Raw genomic sequence first — 23,549 nt, forward strand, 5'->3', positions numbered from 1 at the left:
TGATCACCGTTTCTTTTCTCCTTTGTAATTAGTAAATGTCTTATAAGGAGGCACTGCACGGATACCCTGTTTCTCATGTTTTTGTTCACTAATTTTAGCATCCATTGAATGGTTCTCACCTGCAAGAATTATTACTATGGTGGTTTCCTAATGGTAATTTTCTATAGCCATCTTTTCTTCTGTATTTGTTAATTGGAATTCACTTAAGGAAGGTCTATCACTTCTTCATGGATTTGTTCACTCAATTGTTTATATCCTTATGGTCTCAAAGATTATAACGCTACTATTGCTATCATAAGTAAAATCTTCTAAGGCAAGCATTTATCTTTAAAAAGTTAATATATTTAGATGCTTACACATCTCAAAGGCATGACATGTAGGAATGTATGGGAAAAAGTCTCTCTTCCAACCCTGTATGTGTGTACCTGCTTTCTATTGCTGTGAGTTTATTTCTGTTCTTTTAGAAATACTAAAAAGGTTGGGAAAAGTTATTAATAAACATTGCTGGATTCTCAAGTATTACTTTTGGCCTGGATTCTAATGGCATCTACTGGTTTATTGTTGCATCTCCTTCAGATATCCATTGACTGTGTTTCTTAACTAGGTTTCTTAGCCTTCAGATTTCAAATTTGCTACAGTGGATGTTATGTAGAGATAATAAGGGTCGGTTTCCCCTGAGTATTTAAAAAAACTAAATGACCAGAAGACAATATTTTTCTCTAAAAAATACTTGATATATAACATATAAAACTAACCAGGTTTAAAAGTAACCTCCAAGCAAAACCCAGTTTAAATGAGAAAGGATGCCGGGGCTCCTGGATGGCTCAGTCAGTTGGGTCTCCAACTTCTGCTCAGGTCAAGATCTTGCTGTTTGTGAGTTTGAGCCGTGGGTCACACTCTGTGCCAACAGCTCAGAGCCTGGAGCCTGCTTCGGATTCTGTGTCTCCCTCTCCCTCTCGGCTCCTCCCCACTTGTGCTCTGTCTCTGTCTCCCAAACATAAATAAAAACATTAAAAAAAATAAATGAGAAAGGATGCCTATGCCAATTAAAATACTGGTTTTTATTAACTTTAAAAAATGCTTTCCCCCATTCTGTTTTGTTCTTTGCAATGGCCTATTTTGTCGTCTTTGCCAGCAGCATCTATTTATTTATTCATTAAGGACTGCCACTTTTCTAGGCACTTAGGCCTAGATTTCACCCTCTGAAGCTGTGTTCTGTTAGCATGAAAAGAGGAGGGCTGCAAAGACTTTTTTTGCAGTCACTAGTAAAACAGTGGACTGGTCTTGTTAGAGCATGGCCGGCAGTAAACTAAGAGTTGTTTGTTCCATTTTCCCATTTTCTATTCTCTAATTACCATCTCTTAACATGAGTTTTAAGGGCTTCTTATTCCAGAAAGCCCTTTATGAAATTTTAAATGAAAGCTGGTTGGACTAGCTGTAACATTGGACCAATTCTTAAATTTCTGAGCATTAAATTTTTTTCTTTCTTTCTTTCTTATAAAATGAGTATTGTATCTACTTCATAGTCTGGCGAGAATCGCGTAAGAATTAATGTTAAGTATTTTAGCATGGTGGAAGTGCTCATGTTAAAAAATAATTAGGTCTTTGTGGTTTATTTTTATAGTTGGGAGTCAGTGACTTCTTATAATTTTATATAGGGTATCCCATCTTATTTGCAACATTTTGACTGAAAGTACTTTCTAACATCGTAATGAGAATATCTTTATTATTTTACAATTGTAAAAAAAAAATTCGTATAGTAATATGAAATAAAAGCCAGAAGTCCCTATAAATCCATCTCTCAGAGATGATTACTGTTAACAGCTATATCCTTTTTTTTGATTTCTATGTGTCAGAAAATACACATACCTAATATAAATTGGATTATATAGTGGACTTTATTTTCTGTAACCTCTGAAAGAGCTTGTCCAGGGAGGTGCAGCTACTATTAAATGCCTTCCATGATACAGAACTGCTGCTGAGAGCAATTATGGAACAAGGATGGACATTTTTGTGAGACCTTTGCTATTTTCATGTTTTTTATGTGAAATTTACCCACAATTTTTTGCAATTGTTAATTAAATTTCCAAAGCAATTTAAAGGAGGGCTATGATGTTTAATTTTGTAATTTTTCTTTTAAAAAAATATTTAGAGAAAGAGAGCATACACATGGGCGGGGGGGGGGGGGGGGGTGGTGGTGGTGGTGGTGCATAGAGAGAGAGAATGGGGAGGGAAAGAATCCCAAGCAGGCTTAATGCTCAGCCCTCGGAGCCTGACACGGAGCTAGCTCCATCTCAGGACCCTGAGGTTTCCACCTGAGTGGGAATCAAGAGTCGGATGCTTAACTGACTGAGCCATCCAGGCGCCCCAAGTTTTTAATTGTTTTGCTTATAGTTGTGAAGTTCAAAATACAATTTGCCCTCTACCCCCCCCCCCCCCACCATCGGGTCCCAGGTCCCATTAGAGAATTATTGATAGGTTGATTTTTTTTTTTTTTGCCAGTTTCCAAGCAATTGCCTCAAAATTAGGTTTATTTGGTTATTCAAGGAGGCAAAACACATTTCACTAAATGTTGCATATCCTCTGTTAACCTGCTTTTTAATTTATTTGCTTTCTCTTTACCTTATGGGTGTGGCTTTTTTAAATGAGTACAATGAAGTTCTATTATTCCCTGGGTTTTGCTTTGCTCAAAATGTCTGTAAAATTTTCCCTGTATTTAGTAAACTCTGAATTAGAGGTTTCTTTTTACAGAAGTACATAACAGCCACCACTTTAGGTGGTGACAGTGGTTATTTGGTTATAAATAGACTCATAATGTTATTTTTTTAAGATTTAATGTTTCATGTAAATAGAGGCTAGTCATTTAATTAAGACCTAAAATAACAAATCTTCCTTTGCTTTTGTATGTTCAGGTTAGAGTCCAGCAGATAGTGTGGAAATAGCCCATTTAAAGATCAATTGAAGTGCTGAAAGCTTGTCATTTTAACTTCACTTATAAAATTTTTGCTATGTACATCAAGGCATATAGTTTTATAAATAAGTGGCTCTTACTTTACTGAATAAATTAATGGAAAATGCTAATTTAAAAAAAATGAGACAGTAATGGTCAAATGACACTAACATTTTCATTTCTTTCTGTATTTTAGATCCAACTGTATTACAATGATAATATATCGATGGATTTTAAATGTAAGGCACAGAGAAAAAGCAGATAGATGTGCAAATAAAATGTGTATGTTTAAAACAGTATAAATAGCCAGTTGAACAATTGGATTAGCTGCCACAACACTGGGTATAAGATGTGCTTTGTATGAAAATGTTTTCAGTGTTTTAAAAAGTTGTCTTTTGGAGCGCCTGGCTGGCTCAGTTGGTTCGGCTCAGGTCATGATCTCATAGGTTTGTGAGTTCAAGCCCCTCGTCGGGCTCTGTGCTGACAGCTCAGAGCCTGGAGCCTGCTTCGGACTCGGTGTCTCCCTCTGTCCCTGCCCCTCCCCTGCTCATGCTGTGTCTCTCTCTCTCCCAAAAATAAATAAAAACATTTATATTAAAAAAAAAAGTTGTCTTTTAATTTGTATTGTTAAAATCCTAAAAATAATTATTTCATGCGTTTTTAAATACTTTTTGTATATCATTTAATAGCTTTTTTGTGTACTACTGAACTAGTAAATATTTTTCATATTTCATTTCCTAATTTTCATTTTCTTGGTTTAAGTTTGTTGAAAAAATTCTAAACCAGATGGTAAAATAGGATTATACTCTAACCTTTATCCAGTCTTTCAACATTGCAGTATTGAATTTATACATAGCCATTATCTATCTATCTCTCTATCTATCTTGGGAAATAACCACTTAATTTTATATTTTAGATTTCTCAGCCTGTATTTTTCTGTTCTCTAATAGTTCTTTATGTTGTCCTCATTTCTGACATTTTACTTTTCCACAAAGTGGTCGATCTGTTAGCTAATCCAGTAATTCAGATTTTTTTAAAACTGTAAAAAATTTTAAGGTGGCAGAGAGTGGGATCCACATGTAGTAATTCAGATTTAATCAAAGAGTAGTGGTGATAGAGAGCCAAAGGCAAAAATGAGCTGAGCTTTATGAAACATAAGAATGATTTCAAAGCAAAGCGTTTAGTTATGTTAGGTGAATTAGGGAAAGGGAAAAGGCAGATGATGTAATATTAACAGGTCACATGGAGCCACAGCTGTGTGGTGACTGTTTTCCCTCTTAGTAGCAGAATTCATTGATAATAGAGGTTTCGTTTGAAAAAGGAAAAAGAATCAAGGTAGTTAAAAACAGAGAAATGTAAGGAAACAGTAGTATAACCAAAACAAGTTTTCAGACTTAAATATTTTTCAGTATACTGACATTTGAAAAAATGGCATCACCAAATATCAATTCTAGGAGCCTGAATACTGGAAGTGTATATTCTCAGGAGCTGAAAAGTTTGCATTCTAAACTTGATGGCCCAACCTATAGACTCCAAAACAGATTATTTCCCGTTTAAACTAGTGGGTCCAGAAGGGGGTTCGAGTCCTAACCTAGCTTGAGATGTCATCAGATAGTTGAGAAGGCACGCCTGCATTTCAGTATGCGAGCTACAGAAATGTGTGTGCTATGAAACTAGTTAATTGGCTCCTTGATTCAGAATAGTCATCCCTAAAGAATGTCAGCTGATAGGTAACACTGTGAAGGCAGTTGCCTAGTAGAAAACAACCAGGAAAAAAAGTTAAATCATCTATTGGTATTTAAACAAACAGTTGTGGAAGATGAAATGGTGGACGCTTGAGCCGAAGAGGTAAAGGGATCCTTAACCACGCTGTGGAATTGGAGTGTGGGGGACTGGAGGTAGGCAGCCGGAGTGTGCATTCTCATCAGTTCTCAGGATGAGTGGGGTACAGGATTTTCCATTTTAAAAGGGCGTGGCCAAATGTAGTATGTCTAAATGAGTGAGAGGGTATAATAAAACCATGCTGTTTTAAAGCTCAGAAGAGGATACTTAGATATAGAACTGTTCAAGTATTTTTAAGATCATCTTAAGAATGAGGCATTTGATGTACTTTGTGGACTTTGGAGTGTGGGCAAATGAGAGAAATTTCAGGAATTTTGATTCAGTAAAATTTATAAACTGATAACTCCAGAGGTGTCTAAAGCAAGTTGTCTTGATATTGGGGATGTTTTGGGGTAATTGTGGTGGGAATTTCTTTTTTTTAATGTTTATTTGTTTTTGAGAGAGACAGAGACAGAATGCGAGTGGGTTACGGACAGAGAGAGAGGGAGACACAGAAGCAGAAGCGGGCTCCAGGCTCTGAGCTGTCAGCACAGAGCCCGATGTGGGGCTCGAACTCATGAGCTGTGAGATCATGACCTGAGCTGAAGTCGGACGCTCAACCGACTGAGCCACCCAGGCGCCCCTGTGGTGGGAATTTTTATACTAGGTGATGGAACAAGTGGTTCTGAACTTTTAGTTCTCTGAACCACTCTTGTAGGTTATGAAAGTAGTGTGGAGATGAGCAGACATTTGAGCATTGTCATGTAATGTTTGATACAACAAAAGTATACAGTTGACCCTTGAACAGTGCAGGGAGTAGGGACACTGACTCCCCTCATGGAACATCCGTGTGTAACTTTTGACTCCTCCAAACCTTAATTACTAATAGTCTACTGTTGACTGGAAACCTTACTAATAATATAAACAGTCAATTAACACGTGCTTTGTATGTCATATGTATTATATACTGTATTCTTACAATAAAAGCTAGAGGAAAAAAATGTCAATAAAGTCTTGTGTAAATGCAATAAGAAAATCTTTGTGTAGTATAAACCGTGTTGTTCAAGGGTCATCTGTATAAAACCTATTAATTATGAAGAGCTTCTGTGTTTCATAAGTGAACACCTATAAATCCACCACTTAAGAAGGAACTAAAGCACTACCCGTACCCATGACGCATTTCTGTAATATTTTGGCTATGATTAGATCAACTTGATAGGAAAACATTAACAAAAACTTCTGATTACCATGACTTAGGACTGAAAGCTTTGGAGAAGAAAACTTTTTAAAATGTGGGGTTACAAGGGGGAAAATAATAACTGGGGTCCTTGCATACTAAGGTTGGAAAACAATGGATTCAGTTGAGTTATTCGGTAATCAACCTCTAATTAGTGAGGTACAGGTACAGAGAGGTTAAGAGACTTGTCTAAAATCACATAAATAGGGGCGCCTGGGTGGCTCGGTTGGTTGAGCGTCCAACTTCAGCTCAGGTCACGATCTCGCGGTCTGTGAGTTCGAGCCCCGCGTCAGGCTCTGGGCTGATGGCTCGGAGCCTGGAGCCTGCTTCCGATTCTGTGTCTCCCTCTCTCTCTGCCCCTCCCCCATTCATGCTCTGTCTCTCTCTGTTTCAAAAATAAATAAACTTTAAAAAAAAAAAAAAAGAAAAATGTTAATAAGATCACATAAACAGTTACTCTTAGAATCAGAACTTTTTTTCTTTTTTTAAAGATTTATTGTTTAAGTAGTCTCTGCACCCAACATGGGACTTGAACTTAAAACCGTGAGATCAAGAGTCACACACTCTACCCTACCATCTGAGCCCCAGAACTTGTTTTGACTTGAGTGTTGGAAGTAACATGCCAGGAAGTGCTCGTGATTGCCTGGCTAGAAGGGTGCTGTTGATAAAGGCAGTTACGCACTCCGCTGGTTAGACCCCACAGTAAGATGGTAAGATCCTTGAGAACTAGGACTTCGTCATCTTTTCATTCCCATCCTACGATGTTGTGTATATAATTTGTGTTCTGTTGTTAAATTGAGTAATATGTATTAGAGACTGAAAGAAACGTGGTAGAAAGACTTTGTATCTTAAGTAGAATTTATAGTTATATTGGTTGTACCTTTGCCTCAACGCTCTGTAATTAGAAACAAAGGTCAGAGTTTCTTCCCTCTGGACTACTTTCTTGACCTTAATAGCCTGTGGCAGAGTTGATTATCCTGCTTTTGTGTTTCCAATCTGTACCTCTTTCTGTTCTTCTTCTTTGGAGTATCTATTTGTTCACATACTTCCCAGAGGAGACTAGCTTCTTTGAAAGCTTGGAACCTTGACTTAACTTTAATGCCTTAGAACCTGTCTGTGGCTCACTCACCCACCCATCTTCCAGACCACGGAGTGTTGACTGAGGGCCTGCTGTTGCTCCAGGCACTGTTCTAGGAGCTGGGGCTACCGCGGGCAGCAGAGTCTCATCAAAATTTCAGTTATTAATCAGAGAATCACACAGATGTTTATAGAAATTCAATTTAAGGGGCGCCTGGGTGGCGCAGTCGGTTGAGCGTCCGACTTCAGCCAGGTCACGATCTCGCGGTCCGTGAGTTCGAGCCCCGCGTCAGGCTCTGGGCTGACGGCTCGGAGCCTGGAGCCTGTTTCCGATTCTGTGTCTCCCTCTCTCTCTGCCCCTCCCCCGTTCATGCTCTGTCTCTCTCTGTCCCAAAAAAAAAAAAAAAAAAAAAAAAAAAAAAAAAAAAGAAATTCAATTTAAATGGCAAATGTATTCTTCTTCCATTTTATCATCTAATTGGAGATGTGATCAGTGATTATTGTATCTTTATGTATTTTTAATTTAATCATTTTATGTGAATTTTCTTATAATTGATTCTCTTGGTTTATCTAAGTTTGATAAATTTGTTTACCTGGAATTAATGTTGTTTTCTTTTTTAGTCTTTTGTATTACTATGGTTATAGGATTTTAATATTGAATTCTTCTTGTATTCATGGTATAAATTCCACTTCCTTGGTGCATTATTTATTTAATATGCTCCCCTATTCATTTAGGATGTTTATATTTATATTTGTAAGCACATTTTATCTATAGTTTTCTTTTATGCTGTTGTCAGGATTTTTATATCAGTGTTACTACCATCGTAACAAGAATTCGGCAGTTTCTGAAGAGGAAATTTAAATGTAACAAATTAATATTGAAAGTGCTTTTATATAGAGACCTGGACTAAAGGATATATGCACACTTTTAATTGAATTTCCCTAATGTCCTTTGGTTAATTACTTGCTGTAATTATGTAATTATGTAAACATTTATGTTTAAATTATTACTTAGTGGTTGAAAACTTGATTGGAGAATTGCTGTTGCATGCTGATATAAAGTCAACACTAGTTTGATACTGGACATGTTTAGTAGGAAAGATTCATTATTATAATAGAAATACACAAAAAGAACTTACAGAGTGAAGTCTTGGTTTTATAATGTAGTTAAATCCAAGGTGCATTCTTTTGATTTTTAAAAAATTTCATTTGCTATTCAGAGACGCACATTTGGTAAGCTTTGACAAGCAAATTGTTACCTCAGAGATAAGATGGTTATAAAATGAATGTTGCCATCATTGAAGCAGAAAATGTATTGTAATACAGTATTTTCACTGATTTAAGACTATATAACCGGGTAAGAACACCTTTGATCATGCCTTTTTGGTATGGTGGGTTTTATTTAACAAAGAGATATAAATAACTAGTTATGAAAATTAAAGTGTTGTACATTCATATTTCATAGTTCCTTAATCGCAACAGATTGAAATTCCATGTTTGGAAGGTATACAAAATACATTATAAAAATAAAGCCCATTTTACCTTTAAATTGTAATGGACACAAGCCTTTTCCCCCCTTTCTGTAGCATGGAGAGACATTTATAGAGGCATCCAGCTAATTTAGTAGTGACAACCCTTATTAGACGGTATGTTCCGATGGGCAGGGCCTGTCCTCTAACACGTCGTCTTGGAAACTTAATGAAGAATTCTTGAAAGAATTGATTTCTTTGTTCAAGTCTTGATTCATTTAAGTAGATTTCTTACACTTTTTCTTATAAGAAATATATTTATGTCTGGGAACTTTTTAAAAGGTCATTGACCAGGGTGTCTGGTTGGCTTGGTCGGTTAAGTGTCTGACTCTTGATTTTTGTCTCAGGTCATGATCTTACAGTTTGTGGGTTCAAGCCCTGCATTGGGCTCTCGGCTGACAGTGCAGAGCCTGCTTGGGATTCTCTCTCTGCCCCTCCCCCACTTGTGTGCACGTGCTTGTGCTTGCGTGCACGCGTTCCCTCGCACTGTCTCCCAAACTCTTTTTAAAGTCATTGACCCTAGGTATTTCTGCTTTCTTTCTTATATTTCAGTCATTAATGCAATGTAGTTTGATCTCTTTTAACCATCTTTTCCTTGAAACTTCTCTGATCACCAGTGGCTTAGTGGTCAAATTCAAAGTACCCTATTTTGCTCTTTACCTTATTACTATGTTTTTGTGGCATTTGACACTATTGATCACCTTGTCCTTGGTTCTGTTATTCTTCAGCTTCTTTGACACCTCTCTTCTTACTTCTATTCACCTCCAGTTCTTGGTTTGGATCTCTCTTCTTTACTCCTTAAATGTTGCTTTTCCTAGGATTCGGTCCTTTCTTCTCCCTATATCCTCTCTAAGACATCTCTTCTATTCCTATAGCCTTAACTAACATTTGTGTATCAATCTAGACTTCTGAACTTAAAATCTGTGTTATCTACTGGACGTGTGTTTATCCAGATACCTAAAATAGCTAAGGAAGTAGTCCAGTTTAAATCTCATTCAGACGGATTAGTTCTGAAGTATAAAAGAGCCTTTGGTATTAGTTTTGTGTGATAGACATTCTTATTTGACTAAAGTTCTCATTTGGAATGAATGGCCTCATTTAGGTATGGAGAAATTAGGTAAAATAACAGGTTTATCTCATAGTGGTTAAGAGCGTGGGCTCCGAAGTTAATTTAAATAAAATATATTATTTCGTTGATACAAATTTGATTCCTGGTAACAATTAATTAAAGCTATAGTACTGTTAAACATAGACTTAATCCAGGAAATGATAGAATAGGTTAACAGTTCTTTACTCTTTAACACCTTATCAATGAAACCCCTCCCTACCTTCTTTTTTTAATTTTTTTTTTTCCTGGACTAGCAAGAATATTTTTTTGTCTAACACATTTAAAATTTTTACTTTTAACAGAAATTAGCAGAGTACGGAAAGACATGTACAATGACACATTAAATGGCAGTACAGAGAAAAGGAGTGCAGAATTGCCTGACGCTGTGGGACCTATTGTTCAGTTACAAGAGAAACTTTATGTGCCTGTAAAAGAATATCCAGATGTAAGTATATTTTGTTGTTTTATTCATTTTTTTTTCTGCTTCACATACTTTGGGAAGGGATATAGCTGGTGGTAAATAAGCATTGTCAGCTGCTGAAAAAAAAAAAATGCCCTGTGAGGGACTAGAGGTGTGAATAATTTGGCGTGGGCAGTTTAAAAACATTTTTAAAATAACGTTTTCATTTAAGTGCTGTTATTAAGTCACTTTTGAAAATGCACACGGTAAAGACTTGGTTTTAGATTCCAAATTAAGGCCAGAGATACGGAAACAGCTTTGGCCTTAACGTCACAGAGAGCACCGAATACAGTTCTCTGCTCATCTTTAACCCGATTGCAGAGAAGCCGCAGCCTGGGCCACGCCGTCCTTTCAGTAAAATGAGAGGTTGGACTGTGTGACAGCTGAGGTTCCTCTCAGATCTAAAATTTGTATGACAAGCGCTCCTGATAATTTTTTTCTTGTGTTTTGTCTTTTTCATTCTTGTTTCTTGCTCAGCTACACTCCATAAACATCTTGTAGCAAGTAGCGTCTTTGTCCTGTACCACTTAATTTGTATTTAGCTCCAAACTCTTCGTGTTTGTTACAGAGCCCTACGTACGTCATATGGTTCTTCTCTCTGACTTCATCTTAAGTGATTTGTCCTCTTCCTCAATACAGTGTAGTCACATTGGCTGCTAGAACAAGTCAGGTGTATTCTCAGCCTAAGTACCTTTAGGTTAGCTGTACACTGATTTAAGATTTTAGTTTAAGTGTTACTTCAGAGAGCACTCCCCTCACCATTTTCTCTAAAAGCAATCTGGTTAGTACTCGTTGTTTCACGTAAGTCTTTTTATTTTTCTGCAGTGGCATTTACTATCTGATATTTTTAAATTTATTTTTCCCCCAACAGAAAACAAGGTACTTAAAACAAGAACCTGTGTTTTTGTTGTTTACCACGTACTCCCTATATACATAGTATTTATACAAATTGGCTCCAGCTATTGAATAAAAAGGCGATTTGGTGGTATTTTGCTAGGTTTCAGAGAGCTATTCTGCAAGGAGTTGGTATTATAAGGTCAAAATGTGATGTACACTCTAAGACTCATTGATTATATGGACAGTATACTAGTCGGAAGATGGAAAGTAAATGCCTTAAGTTGGATTAATGGAAAGAAGCTTTGACATTTCACAAGTTGCATTTCTTTCTTTCTTTCTTTCTTTTTTTTTTTTTTTTAAATATTTTATTTATTTTTGAGAAAGAGAGCAAGTGTGGTGCAGCTTTGAGAAGCTCAGCATCAGGAATTTGGACTTTCTCTTTGCTCTTAACATAATTTGGCTTCAGTGCCTCCCAGACTTTATCTTCAAACTTCAGGTTCTTAGGAGAGAAAATGTGTTTTGGACCAATCTGCCATGAGTGGGGATGGGAGGTTACATAACATAACCTAGACATGGTCTCTCGGGTCCCGCACTTGAGGACTGGAATGATTCCTAGAGATAGGAAGTTGTGATTTGGGCAGCTGTCCCAATTCGAGTCTACTGCTGTTTGGTGTTTCAGTATCTCCTAAAGCATATCAGCCTTCTCATCTCATTGTTTAAACTCGAAAGGATAAAGTTTCAACACTAGTCATTAACATAGAATATGTAAGATCATAAGACCTTGTTAGAGACTATAACCTTGATCTGCCTGGTCCCCATTCTTCTGGAAAAGAAAAAATCCTGTGCAATGAAGGGATATTTATATTGCATTATTTAAGACTTGTATCATACAATCCTCTAAGTCAGAAGGGATATATTTTATAGTGTGGGTCTGGAGGTATCTTTTCACTCTACTTCTTTCTTCTGCCAGTTGGGATTCACTGCCATGGTCAAATCCTGTTGCTGACAGGTGTCTTGCAGCAAAATATTGTTTAGGTCCTCAAAATGGGGTTCCCAGGACTATCGTACCCCTACCTTCTGGGAACTTGTAAACGCTCAAGCCCCATCCCAGTCTAGCTGAATCAGAAACTCCAGGGGCAAGACTCAGCCATTTGCCTTCCAAGCCCTGTAGATGATTCTGACGCATGGTGAAGTTTGAGGGGCACTGCTCTTACTTGTTTATCATCAGAATAAGCCGAGCTAACAGGTGGTTCGTTTGCCAAGCGTTGTTCCAGGAAGCAAGTACTGTGGTGAATTACACAGTGCCTCTGCTCTTGCGGAGCAGACATTGCAGTCCAGAGACACACAGCCAACAAATGAATGTTTACTTTAGGTGCAGTCAGTGCTATGGCAGCAAATAAGTTGAGCTAAGCCTCTAACTGGTGACTATGTACTTATAGTAAAAGTATCTATTCTCAGATGGAGGGAATGCAGAGATGTGAACCAAGTGATGGGGAGGAAGGCATGGAAATTATCTGGGGGAAGAACATGCCAGGCAGAGCGAACAGCAAGTACGGTGACAGGCATGAGTGTGCCTGGGAAGTGTGGTCAGATGCAAGGTTAGAGAGTTAGCAGAGGGGCCGTGTCCTGTAGGGGCTGTGGGACCCAGCAGGGATTTCAGACACCGTTCTGGGTCACAGGTTTTGAGCCAAGGAGTGATGTGAGCTAGTTAGCTGGGTTTTAACGATTCGTTCTGGCTGCTGGGGCAGTGGTGGCAACAGGGACACGGCTAGGGGGCAGAAGAGGAGCTTGAACCAAAGGACTTAGAGATTCTTGGATCCCGCTATTTAGAGCCAGTAACACTTGCTCTGGTAGATTGGGTATCGAGCATGAGGGGAAGAAGTCAGGTCGAGCTTGAATGTTTTGAGCAGTTGGAGTAATAGAGCCGTCAGTGCCTGCGGTGGAAAGACTGAGGCAGGAGCCCTCTGGGGAGGCGGAGGCTCTGATGGAGAGCTGTTGACTTTGAAGCTACACATCCAGGACTGGGCATATCAGACAGGCAGCTGTGTGTGTGCGTTGCAGATGCCTCTTGGCACCCCAAAGTTTCTATTTTAACCATGCTTTTTAAGTGAGAAATTCGGTTACAATTCACGAGAGGAGAGAAACGGATATAAAACCATGCTGGTTCTCCAGATAAGTTTGTAATACCCTAATTTTAATTTTCTGTTATAAGAATTTAAGTTCTGTTTCATGTAAGAATCCTGTTACAAGAATTAAGATAATTAAACTTGTCATAAAAATTTAAGAATTTTTTTCTTTGAGGTTATTAATCTGTACCAAATGAGTAGCAACTGTTTTATGACCTATATTAGGAACTTTATGTCAGCTTTTGAAAAAAAAAAAAAGTATTAAAGTAAAACAAGGGAATGTGTCAGATTTTGGCAGTAAGGGAAAAGATTTATTTCAGAATTGCGAGTTTGATATTGGCCACGGTGAAACAAATATGCATTCTTATTCTGGCATTTTTTCACTTAGTGTATCTTAGAGATCATGAATTATGCTTCTCTTCCACCCTTCCCGTTTGTGTCTAAGCTTGATTTTGTGAGTGAATTCATCCTATTTGACTCACAAATTATTAAAACTTTGAAGGGGCATGTGACATAGTAGTGGGAAGGATGGATTCAGACCCAGACTGCAGGCTGGTTCTGCCAGCTTACTTTGTAACTTTGGGCAGGTTATTTGTCATTTATGGTTTTCCATTTTCTCATCTCTAAGGAGATAGTAAGTCTCACAGGTTTATGAGGAGTTGTAAGTGAGTTAATACATGAAAAGCACTTGAAAAATGCCGTAATACTATAGAAGCGTTAACCAGAATGCAGGATCTGTGAGGGTGGGCATAGTGTCTCTTTTTGTCTTCTTGCTGGTTCGAATAGTGTCTGGTCAATGGTAGATGTACCACAGATACTTGTTCATAACCTTGTGAAGGCTGCACTCTTTCAAACACTACTAAGCTTTTATTTTAAACTTGGCCTTTGCATTTGCACGTAGCAACTTATTTTATAGAAGTACGTGTTAATTTGGAGGTATTGTTTTGGACTTGGTTCTGTATAGCTCTGGGACTGATAGGAGAAGAAAGTTTCAGATTTAGTGTTTGAGAAATGAAATAGTGTGGTATAATGTTCCTTGTAGCGTTTCTGAATCAGTGGCTTAATGATGTGGGAAGGGGAAGGTAATATGAGTAGCATATTGAAAATGAACTGAGATTTTTTTCAAAATTGATATTTATTAATACTTACAGTTATTAACAAAGCAGACTTATATTGCATCTCTGCTGTATTCCAAACACATCCTGGAGGTAGGGATATTAATTCGTTGAGAAAACTCTTTGACATAGTTGTTTAGTAGTGGGGTTTTGAGCCAGACAGGCCTCAGTGTTGAATCTTGGCTTTACTCCCTTACTGGCTGTATTTGTCAGCAATTGCCATAATAATGCTCCAAAGGAAGCTATTCTAAACCTTACTGGCTTAAAATAACAAGCATTGGTTTTTGTGCTCTTTAGCCTTTGCTGTATGGGGGCTGAGATTTTGTTGATTGGGCTTAGCCGAACTTGACCTAGACCAGCTGCAGGTGGGTTTAGATCTTTGTGTTCTTGCTGGGCTCAGCCCAAAGGGGCAGCAGCTACTCGGAGCATGCTCTTCTCGTGGCAGGTCACCGGAGTGCCAGAGCCAAGCCTGATTGCCTCGGCACGGGTAAGGCCTCTGCTCCCATCTGCTAACATTCCATTAGCTCCGTGATTGTCAACGATGGGTGATTTTGCCCCTCTTGGATATTTGGCAATATCTGGAGATATTTGGGTCTGGCAGAACTACAGGGGAAGGGGTATTAGTTAGTGGCATCTAGCAGGTAAATGCCAGGAATGTTGCTGAACATTTTACAATGAACAGGGCAGCCCTTCCACAACAAATGATTATCCTACCCCGAGTGTCTGTAGCACTGAGGTTAAGAAACTGCATTATCAACTCAGTGAGAAGGGGACTGGACTAGATATTTGCTGACAAATCATCCAGACTATCCCATTGGCTTTGAGCACACGTTAATTTTTTAGAATCTGTTTCCTCGTCCATTAAATTATAATGTCCCCTCCTAAAATTGTTTGGCAGAATAAAGGTAACAAATATATGGCATATGATAGAGCGCTCGATACGGTTCTTCTGATTGTGAACATAAAAAAAAAATTCCCATCCTTGAACGAGCCCACAGTCTTGAATGAAAGATAGAATATATTGCATTAAATATTTAAGACTGTTTCAGTTTATCATACATTCATAAAGTGACAGACATGAATGAAGATTACAGTTATACATAGGCCATCAAACTGGTAATTTGGCTGATTGAGTTATTAAGGACTTGTTTGAATCCATGGAGATTTTATAAAGCAGTATGTGAATGAAGTTAACGATTGACACAAGTAAAAGATGTTATGTTTCAATGAGTCAGTAATAATTCTGTCATTAAATTTACCTAGTTATTCAGTTTTGAGTTGTGAGAAATTGTTTTATAGGATCTGCCACAGTGGTAGATAAGTTTCAAATGTCAAGGTCTAGCTGTTAGGGATCTTAGTCGTTCTAGTATATATGTGAACAGATTAGGTTGCCAAACTTTGTTCGGGACATGATGTGAAATGGTAGTGAGGTGTTCTCTAGATATTTAATATGAACATAACTCTGATTTTCTGACGTTTTTACAATGGGTTTTAGTTTTGAATGTTGGTAGCTTTGAAAGGTGGGTCATGGGTATAGGCTGTCATGATGAGAATTGTCAAAGGTTTGTAAAATGGATAAATGCATTTTCAAATATTTTTCCCAACAAAGATCCCAGCCTGGCAACCGTAATTAATATTGTAGCTTTATAATTACTTATCACATCCTGTAGTCTCGTAACAGTCATCTGCTCATGGTGGACCAAGAGTCTCAAGTCCCTTCAGTTCAGTTCCCTGAGCTCACAGATATAACGCGGCTAGCCATAGCTTCTGATCTAGTATAGAGTATAGGGTTATTGCTTTTCTCCCATTTCGCAAGATTGTCTCCTGCATATTGGATGTTGAGCTAGCATCTGTTTGGGATGGATCATGAGGAGACGCGGGGGCAGTGCAGTCTGCTATCTTTCGTTAGGCCTTTGAGCTTCGGACTGTTGTGGCTTCCTTATTGTGGTGAAAGAATTAACCAAGAGTCTTCACGTAAACGACTTTCACCTTTGTTCTTAGAAATGTCCATTGTTTAATGGACATTAAATCAAAATGTAATCATCTGTAAAGTCTCCTTTTTCAGTACCCAGGTTAAGGCCCAGTTTTTGCCTGGATTGGATCTTAATTATTGGTGAAAATATAATACATTAAAAGTAAGATCTGTCTGAAGACAGAGTGTTGATTTTCGGGAAGGTTGGCATATGCTTTCACTGAGTGCAGTTGTGAAGTGTTTCAGATTCGATATTAATCTCTTGGAGATTTGAATTTGGCAGTGCCATTTGACGATATTGAGCATATCTTTAAGTTCTAGGCAGAGAAACTGTTACTGTTGACTTTGAACTTTATTTATTTATTTATTTATTTATTTATTTATTTATTTATTTATTTTGAGAGAGAGTGGGCGCACGCACGCACAAATGGGGGGGGGGGGGGGGGGGGAGAGAGAGAGAGGATCCCAAGCAGGCTCCGTGCTGTGCTGTCAGTGCAGAGCTCGACGCAGGGCTCAAACCCATGAGTCGTGAGATCACGACCTGAGCCAAGACCCAAGAGTTGGACACTTAATGGAGTGAGCCACCCAGGCGCCCCGTGAACTTGAAACAGATAAATTTAGTGAGGGTTAATTTCGTGACTTTTGTCTTTTTGGTGTTGGTTTGGAAATTTCCCTTTTATTTCACTATATAAGGGCATATTAAGACCTGCTCCGTATGAGATATTTAATAGGGTCTTTATGGTCCGAGATACATTAAATATGTTGGTATGTTAATAGAAGTTATTCCAAAAAGGATTTCAAGATAGTCTGAGAACAATACATTTTTGTTTAGCTCATGTTTTCTCAAAGTTTAACAATTATAAAAAGAACAAGCCTTTTCAGAGTCTTAAAATGCTAATGCTTTATTTTGTAAGTGATGCATTTTAATATTTAAAAGGAATTAGTGTTCAGAAGAACAGATTAGAAAACAGAGTTTATTTTTAGGGGAGTATTACTTGCAAGAAATGTTTTCAGGTGAGGTACAAAGTTTTGTCTATGATTTATCTCATCCAAAAAGTATGTTAGGATCTGATCTGTTAAAATTACTGTTCTGAGGGATTTATCAATCAGTTGCATACCTAATCACTGATATCTAACCTCCATATATCTCTGATCTTGTCCCTGAAATAACCAAAGGAGTATAATACAAAAATTGGAGAGAAATCTGATTCTCAGAGCTATTCATATTCCTTGAACATTGAGGTATTTGTTACATATTAAAGGAAAATTCGAGATACTGATCTTTTGGCCCATCTTGAGGGAGGGAGCGTTGTCCCCTGGTACTGAGTGACGTGGTAACAATCTTCCTGATCCTTACCCTCTTGCCTCCAAAACTGGCAAACAAAATGGGCTCTGGGGGTAGTTGAAGATTGTACCACTTAAGCTTGACCACCCATCTTAGTGCCTGGGTATAGTAGATGACCTAAATTTATTTTATGAGTGAATGAACTCCTATTTATACTTTCTTTTGGTTTGAATTTGAGCTGAAAACTGTAGTTTTTGATGGAACCTGCCTTTACTCTAGGAACATTGCAGTCAAAATTTTTCAACAACTAGCCTTGGAACTAAATTCACTAAATTATTTCATTGGGAAAGCATTACATGTCTTAATAAATTCTTGCCTTTAAAACAGTTTGTAGTTAAATTAGGCACTTCCTGAAATCTGGTTCTCACCTACCATAGAACACTGTTTGTCCCCAGTCCAAAAACAATATCCCTAGCATGAACTTGACCATCTGCATGCTTCATATTGGTGTGATAAGTTTTTCTTTATTATTTGATAAGGAATTGATTGAGCTTTAAAAAAAAATGTATCTCTGTTGTATTCTTTGGGGTTAGAGGACAATGATTGCTTTGATATTCGTTTCTTGCCTTTTTATGTATGACATTGTATGAAAGCAGTATACATTTGCAATTTTAACAGATTAAAACAAAGGAGAAACCTAAAATTGTAACGTAATTAGAAACACGAAGGCTGAAAAGACCTCAGTATAAAACAGTACAATTTTGGCATCATTCTTTTATTCCAGAACTGTGTGTGGCCAAGTGCTAGGCACCAGATCCAAGAAAAGATGTAACCCTTGCCCTCACAGTACTGTTATACGGTAACAAGGGCCCGAACTGAGGCAGCGAAGTTGAAATAAAGAATAGGGGACAGGTTAAATAATGAAAACCTTTAAGATTTCTTAGTCTATTATATATGGAGGCTAAGAATGAGAGAGGGCTCTGGTAGTGGTACTATTCATTTAAAGTAGAGAACACAGGAGAAGATTTTGTAACAATATTGTAGAGGAACCAAGAGTAACAGATGAAAAACGTACTCTGTTAACAGAAAAGAGTAATTAAAAGCCTCTGTAAACTTCATTGTTCTCCACAGTGTAGGAACATTGAACCAAGGTGGTATAAAAGTTATCACATTTGACTAATAAACTCTGCGCTAAGGAAAAAAAAAAGCTCACTTTAAGAGAGGAATTAATAATTTTCAAATCGTGTGTGAGGTGATAATATTTATGCAGCAAAAGTTAAAAATCAAAGAGCCTTAGATAGTATTCATAATCCATGGTCAGAACTACATATTTAATCTTGTAGACTCATCTTCAGGGTTTGAAGTGACCCTTGTAAGCTCAGTTTTGACTCAAATCATCATATTCTTTTCTTTCTCTCCTTTTTAAAGTTATACATAGTTTTCATTGAAATACGTGGATTGAGTAATGATCACATCAAGATTTTCATTCACATAAAAGGTTCAGTGGTAAAAAGGTAAAAGGATGTATACGATGATTGTTAAAGCTGTGATCCCAATGGGTAAAAGATAGATGAAGATACCGGAAGGGTAGGGTGTGGTGATGTAACAGTAGTAGAGTGATGGCATGTTTTGGGATAAGTGGAGAAGAAATGATAAAAACACAATTTGGACTCTAAAAGTAAACTTGAATCTGAAGAGAGTTTTTGTAAACTTCATACCAAACACAGGGAGGAGAAAACTAAATATGGGTTTCTGGTGTGGTTTAGGGTATATTAGAAGAGAGGCATTATACGAGTTAAGTGTCAAAATTCTGTGTTTAATCTAGGTGTAGGATTGGGACTACTTTTGTAACCTCTCACGGATTAAATATTGATGACATGGTAGCTGTCTTTCAAAAGTGTTATGAGGATTAAGTGACTTAATGCACGTGAAGTGCTAAGCATAGAAGCGCCCTCACACCAGAACACTCCGAATAAAACATACCTCAGCGTGTTCAATACCTGAGAAATGTTGAATGGCATCGTCATTGTGCTCATGTTAATAACTTCCGTGTTGAAATGGAAGGTGGAAATAACATTTGTTTTGTTTCTGTGACGTCACTGATTTTGTCATTTGGAATTTATCTTGAATCTCAGGATTATTTTTCTAGAAGCTAAAGAACGAGCGCTTTGGAAAACAAGCATTACTTAACCAATTAAAATCAGAATATGAAGGCAGTGAAAGCCAACAAGACAGTAGTTTTGACAGTGTAAAGTCCAAACTCTTTTACAGGAGGCCCTTAAAAAAGTCCCTAACTACTTTTTAAACCTTTATTTTTGCTGTTACCCTTATGTTTAGACACATAATTCACTGTTCTATAAAAAGTGGCAGGTGCTTTTAATTTTTCTTCCCTGTAACGCCTTTCTCTTTTTCCTTCCCACAAAACATATCAAATCCTCCTCAACACATACTGTTGAGCTCAAGTGTTCTTCCTTCTGTGATTTTGTGTTCTGATTCCTAGAGACAGTTGTCCTCTCCAAAGTGAGGATTTCAGAGCACAGTGCACCCACCCCGCACAGCCCTTATCACATGGTATCCAGTGATGGACGTGTCTCGTGCAGATCATCTCATGGAGTCAGAAAGTAGTACCTGGTCCTTGTTTTGCTTTTAAACCTATAGTGCCTCATGAAGTATATAGCACGTAGAAGAAGCTAATATTTATTCACATTGTTGGATAAATCAGTTAAAAGTGTTCACAGAAACCATATAGTGGTTTTTTTCATTCTCATGGTAAAAAATTACCGAAGAGTTATATGCAGCACAGGAACTCGTATACACTTCAGAAATTGCTCAACTTTTATTTCAATTGGTAAAATACTGTTTTCCGAAGCACTTGTTATTTTAGCTTCTAGAAAAACGATCATCTTAGTCACCTGAGTTTGTTTTGAGTGCTTTCAGCTTCTTTCCCAATTATATCTTACACTCAAAGGATGAAGATTTCGTGTAATTTAGGATATACAAATTTATGTGCCACAGTTTCATATTTTGGTTATTACCGGTTACTCCTCCCCCTCTTCACATCTCCTGGTGTAAGTGACTCTTCTTGCGTAGCATTGTGCCACCAACAGAAGATGTTTATAAAGGTCTAATATATGACAGGTTTTATAAAAAAAGCTTCCTGTGATAATGACTGTGTAGCATAAGGAGACTTACTTGCTTATCTAGAATAAATATGAAGGTAGAAAAGGGATAAGACATTTCTGTCTCCAAAAAGCACAAGACAACTTGGTATATTCAATCTGTTTTTTTTGTTTTTGATGTGTGTGTATGTGTGTTTTACACAATGCTGTCATTGATTTTCGCTGAACTTTTGTATCTCTGGCCAGAACCCATGGTTTGAATTGATGAATGAATATGGTTCTGACATGAATATTGGTTGGTTTCCTCATTTGCATTAATGAGTAGATGAATACGAAAATCAAAAAGACGCGTTGAAACTTCATTTGTTCATACGTGACAAGAGCAACTTCTTTGCTGGATTGGATAATGGTTTTTGAATCCTGGAAGAACATTGTGCTGTAGCACACTTTTGATTTAATCTGCATTATTAATTTCTCCTTAACTGCCATAAGTCTGGAGCCAATCACTAGAACAGTAAATCAGACAACTTATCATTCTGTTATTTTAAAATAAAATCAGTTGTGCTACCAAATAACCATGCCTCTTCTTTCATTTTAACACACTTGCATAAGGTAGGCTTGACTACATTAGAGTTGGTACACTTTTTTTGTTATTTGCTAAGTGAAGGACTTCAACAAATACACATCTTCACTTGTGTTGTCTGCCTACTTGGTCACATATGAGATGCAATGTAAGGTTGTCTGACTAAAATCACCTTATAAGTACCAGACACAATATTTATAAACAGATTATCAACCTCTTGTGCAAAAAGCAGTCCAAAGAAGTGCATGTTCTTTTTTAAATTGTTTTTACAAAATTTTAAGCAGAAATTACTCTTTAACAGCTCCTAGAAGTGTTTCACTGAAATGCTTTTGGAAAGCTGTGTTTTGTTAGTTACCTGTTTTCATAGCGTGTCAGGAAGATTTTCTCTCTAATTGTAGATTTCTTAAAAGGTCAATGTAAAGATTTGCCGTAACACTTTGTTTTGTCATCGCAAAAAATCTGAGCATTTCTATTTAAAATGAAGTGAGGAGCAACTAATAGCATTAGACTGTGTTTGTCACCTCGTCTTTAGAAATTAACATGCCATTTAGCAGAAATATTGGTGAGCCACAGAGAAGGTCCAGACTTAAAACAGTGGGGTTAATGAATGTCTTTTTTCCCTTCTTTCTTGCCCATTTTTGGCCTTTAAAGTTGCAGGTAACTCAGGCTCTTTGAAATGATTTTCTTTGAATGTGTTGTGACATTGTTTTAATTGAATGAAGCTGCAGAAGTAGCATGATAAATCAACACAGAATGAATTTTAATGCAAGGCAAACGATATTAACTCGGAAATTGGTTGCAGTAGACAAAGCAGCTGCTATGATTAATTTTTTCTTGTTCTCCACTTACAGCATTTTGAGAAGGATGACCTTGACAGTTTCGATGGTGTTAGAATCCCAGTGGTGTGCACTTCAGCACACTCGAGCTGTTGTCTCTTGATTCTTGGGCAGTAGAGATTGGTTCATTTTTCAGCTTAGGAAGATTTTGTTTTGCATGTGTGTTGGTTTTGACTGGTTTTAAGACTCTTTTTTTATTTAGATAATAACTGTATTACTTTGTCGTGGGAGGAGTCTCTGTAATCTTAACACTGTGGTTCTGGCAGAAAAGGTGAAACGAGTAGAAGAGGATGGGCCGAGAAGGGTCTTCTAAGTGTTGGTGTGTTACACACTGTGTGCCAGGCAGTGTGACGAAGGCCACGCATCCAAAACGTTAGGGATTCCTTGTTTGAAGGGCTAAATTACTCCCGTTTACGGTGTATTTTTCTAGACGTTCTTTTCCAAAGGAGTGTCTAGTATATGAGTTGCCTTGGGAGAGGATCTGTACAGAGCACAACTATCACTGAGGGAGAGGAGAGCTGGTAAGACCACTTCTTTTAAAAAGCAGCCAAGGTAACAAACAGAGCAACAGCATTTTCCCAGATTTCACGAGAGCAGCAAGCTTCTTTTTGTCCTCCTCCTCTTCCTTCTTTTTCTTCTTTTTCCTCAACCCTAGTACCTTTCACTCTTTACCACACAGCAGACCTCAGATATTTTATTGAGTTGACTTTGAAAATGAAAGCCTATTTTCTGTTGTACTGAAAAATACCCGAACGAAACAAAATGTGGGAGAGTGTCTCTGTTCAGGTTGTTTTGAAGGGCTGAAGGGGGTGAAGTTTTATAGAATCTGTCACTGTGTAAACAGGTAGAGTTAGGAAGTGGCAGATGAGTAGGAGGAACGAAGAGAGGGCCAGGCCCGTCGACAGATTTTCTGTGGTATGCACCTCGTTTCTCGTCCTCAGACCCTCATACTGATGCATTTTCACCTCATACTGCCCGAAGTTCTGTGAGTTCTAGATCTATTTAGATGAAAAGCAACATCTTTAACAGTGCCATAGACGTCTCTGTTTGTACGGGGTAACAGGGTAATTCAGACCAGCCAGTAAATTTGGAGCCAGTAATTCAGAGCATTTCCAGTAAAATAGGACACGGTACAAAAAACATTTGCTTGAAAACATCAGAGTCCCAGCAAGACTGAGGGCAGATAATTAAGGCTATAAGCCTGGCGTTTACGGACCCCTCTCACTGGGTGTGTTTTCGGAATCTGGAGGAGGCAGCTGAGAGGCTCAACCTTGGGGGCAGGAGTTGGGGTCTGTAATCTATCCGCGCGTACTCCTCCACATCCTCAGTCTTTGCTTAGAGGAGAGGAGGGATGCTGATGGGAACGTGCTCTAGGAGTAAAAATGCACCAGAACTTCCCAAGTTCTCACAGACAGTGCACGTCAGCATCAAGTTGCTTTAAGAAGTGATCTTGGATGGTGCTAGTGACAGTGGGTCCCTGGGAGGAGCTGATGT

The 23,549-nt window shown here is 37.9% G+C and overlaps 1 protein-coding gene across 6 annotated transcripts in view; it reads left to right on the forward strand.

Moving 5' to 3' along the window:
• The first annotated feature begins 7,582 nt into the window (after positions 1-7,582).
• Positions 7,583-23,549, forward strand: part of QKI (QKI, KH domain containing RNA binding) — a 121,526-nt gene continuing 105,559 nt past the window's right edge. For 2 of the 6 annotated variants that reach the window (XM_049654565.1, XM_049654569.1), the window contains exon 1: positions 7,587-10,167. In XM_049654565.1, coding sequence (XP_049510522.1) covers positions 10,048-10,167 — 120 coding nt within the window. In that variant the 5' untranslated portion in view covers positions 7,587-10,047. Of the gene's footprint in view, positions 10,168-23,549 lie in introns of all 6 variants that reach the window. The other 4 variants (XM_049654566.1, XM_049654567.1, XM_049654568.1 and 1 more) reach the window with 4 other exon arrangements.

Source organism: Panthera uncia (genome assembly GCF_023721935.1).
Source record: "Panthera uncia isolate 11264 chromosome B2 unlocalized genomic scaffold, Puncia_PCG_1.0 HiC_scaffold_24, whole genome shotgun sequence".
Taxonomy (NCBI): Eukaryota; Metazoa; Chordata; class Mammalia; order Carnivora; family Felidae; genus Panthera; species Panthera uncia.